Raw genomic sequence first — 2,958 nt, 5'->3', positions numbered from 1 at the left:
GTGTTGAGCATTATCAAATTTAGAGGCTACAATTCATAGTTTTCAGTCACGTGACTGACTTAAAGACCTGGCGGGCAAGACATCCATAGAATTGCAGCACAAGCTTGTCAATTTTCCATTTGTTTCCAATCCACAAATATTTCGATCTTTTGATGACTGGACCTAAAAATGTTTTTTTTATTGGTCTTATGAAGTATTCTAATTTGTTGAGATGCACCTGTACATCTTCATCGAATTCAAAGACATCTCTATTTTGACAGTTGAATTTTGTCAGAAATGCAGAAATATGCCGTAATTTTGTTTTATTTGGAACTCTTTGGTTGATAAATGTATAATTTCTATTGCATTACTACTAGTACTGTTACTGCTAATAGAACAGATCTCTGGGGGCCCCAAAAGTGCGTGGGCCCTTAGAATCGTCATAACTTTCCCCCCCTTAGTGGCGCCCCTGGCTATGAACAAGGGCTACTTATTTTTTGGGGATCAACTGTTTATTGTCTTTAGATTAACAAAATAACATCCATTCAAACAAACAAACAAACAGGGTAGGGGAAGCAACAGACATATCAATAATTTACAATCTGAAAGAAAAAGGGAAAAAAAAATACTTTATATGGTCATTCCTTTATATAGTCCAAAATGTTGGAAGAAAAACATTGGCATGCATCAATGGTACTAGGTTTAGCCTTGTTCATTTGTGCTGTTGTACATTCACAAGTCACTATCTTAAGGAGGCTATGAATCCAAAATGTTTTTGCACACATGTGCAGACTAAAACGGTTTTGTATTATTGTATTCTTTGCAGCTGTAAAACCAGCAAACAACATTCTCTTCTTTAATTAACTTATACATGAGTTAGAATCGTCATTGAGAAGACATAAACCTGGATTAGGCATGTAATCAATTTGTAGTAAAAAGGACAAAACAGAATTCACATAAGTCCATAGGTTGACAACAATTGGACATTCCCAAAACATGTGGAGAAAAGTACCTGATGATACAGTGTTACAGATATGGCAGTTATAGGTCGACTGCAGTTTCATTTTAAACCTCTTCTAAGGAGTTATGTATGCTCTATGGATGACTTTGAAATGGATAAGACGATGAGCCAAGTTTTTATAAATTAAGATTAGATTAGACCACACCCTCTCCCAGTCGACCGATAAATCAAAATCTCTTAATTCACGATTCCAGATAGGTTTAATAGAAAGAGGCTTTGCAGTGTGATCATTAAGTTTACTATATATTAAAGAAACAGATGGCCAACCAGAGGGTGGTGTGATCCAATCCCTCATAGGATGAGAGGAAATGAACAAGGGCTACTTATTATATATTTGTGAAGTTGACCTGAGATGACAGCTGCAGTTCTCCTGATTGCATGGCTGGTAATTATTTGTGACTTCTGTGATCTTCCTGATGAATGACTGCCAGCGTTTGGCTGAAGGAAAGAGAGAGAAAACAACTTTCAGAAAATCTGTTCATTCAATATTTATTCTAAACACAGATCGTAAAAGTATACAAACTATAAAAGTAAGACATGCTGTATTTTCAAAACAGGGGTTTTGCAGGTTTTATGAAGGTAAATTTAAGACCAAGAAAAGAACATTTAAAGGTCCCCTGAAATGCAGGGTATGCCAGCCACAATCTCATCCATATTGCTATAAAATATAGTATTCTGTGTAGAATTCAAATAGCTCCGATACATACATTTTGCATGACTCGCGCATGTGATCCGCTCCGTGCTATCGTGTCTCTGGAACGGAGCAAAGTGTGTGTGCGGTGCGGTGGTTAGCATGAAACCAGACTTCTTTTTTTCCTCAATGGAAAGCATATTTACACTGTTTGAATCGTTCCCTGTCCCCTATATAGTGCACTACGTGCCATTCACTGTACAGAAAATTCTAATTCTGTGGACAAGTGACTGATTTCAACCGCGGCTTCAGCTGGGGGGCGGGCACTTCGGATTCTAGAGAGCATTTGATTGGACAGAAAGTTAGATGAGAAGCTGAAGTACGATGTGACGTCAAAAAATCGTTGAGCCGTTTTGGCGGAAGTGACGAACTGCAAGCTTTGAATGCTTATATCTTCTAAATGCGAATTTTGTCACTGTTTTGGAGCACACTGCCTTATAGATAACCTTAAGACTAACATATTCATACTAACACCCAAAAAACTTTAATTGTCCAACCTAAACCAATGAATTTTTACAGTGATGGATGACTAAAATGTTTTTATTAGAATGATTGTAGTCAGGTTCCAAAATGAACTTCATGTCATGGAAGAAAATTTGGTGTATGTATATATAGTTCACAGATACATATAGTCCACAAGAGAAAATAATAGTATAATTTATAAAAATGACCCCGTTCAAAAGTTTACATATGCTTGATTCTTGTTGTTACCTGAATGATCCACAGCTGTGTTTTTTGTTTAGTGATAGTTGTTCATGAGTCCCTTGTTTGTCCTGAACAGTTAAACCGCCTGCTGTTCTTCAGAACAATGTTTCAGGTCCCACAAATTCTTTGGTTTTCCAGCATTGTTGTGTATTTGAACCCTTTCCAACAATGACTGTATGATTTTGAGATCCATCTTTTCGCACTGAGGACAACTGAGGGACTCATATGCAACTATTACAGAAGGTGCAAACGCTCACTGATGCTCCAGAAGGAATAACCATGCATTAAGAGCCGGGGGGGTGTGTATATGTATGTGTGTATATACAGTATATACAGGTGCATCTCAATAAATTAGAATGTCGTGGAAAAGTTCATTTATTTCAGTAATTCAACTCAAATTGTGAAACTCGTGTATTAAATAAATTCAATGCACACAGACTGAAGTAGTTTAAGTCTTTGGTTCTTTTAATTGTGATGATTTTGGCTCACATTTAACAAAAACCCACCAATTCACTATCTCAACAAATTAGAATACTTCATAAGACCAATAAAAAAAAAACAT

The 2,958-nt window shown here is 36.5% G+C and overlaps 1 protein-coding gene across 1 annotated transcript in view; it reads right to left on the bottom strand.

Moving 5' to 3' along the window:
• The window catches only part of LOC107742654 (protein O-glucosyltransferase 1), a 12,857-nt gene that overhangs the window by 6,295 nt on the left and 3,604 nt on the right, over positions 1-2,958 (bottom strand). The window contains exon 2 of the mRNA XM_016555708.1: positions 1,348-1,438. Within this exon, the coding sequence (XP_016411194.1) occupies positions 1,348-1,438 (91 nt within the window). The remainder of the gene's footprint in view (positions 1-1,347; positions 1,439-2,958) is intronic.

Source organism: Sinocyclocheilus rhinocerous, unplaced genomic scaffold (genome assembly GCF_001515625.1).
Source record: "Sinocyclocheilus rhinocerous isolate Xijiao unplaced genomic scaffold, SAMN03320098_v1.1 scaffold947, whole genome shotgun sequence".
In the NCBI taxonomy this organism is placed as follows: domain Eukaryota; kingdom Metazoa; phylum Chordata; class Actinopteri; order Cypriniformes; family Cyprinidae; genus Sinocyclocheilus; species Sinocyclocheilus rhinocerous.
Note: the sequence above shows the minus strand (reverse complement) of the source record. Positions and strands in the feature narration are given on the sequence as shown.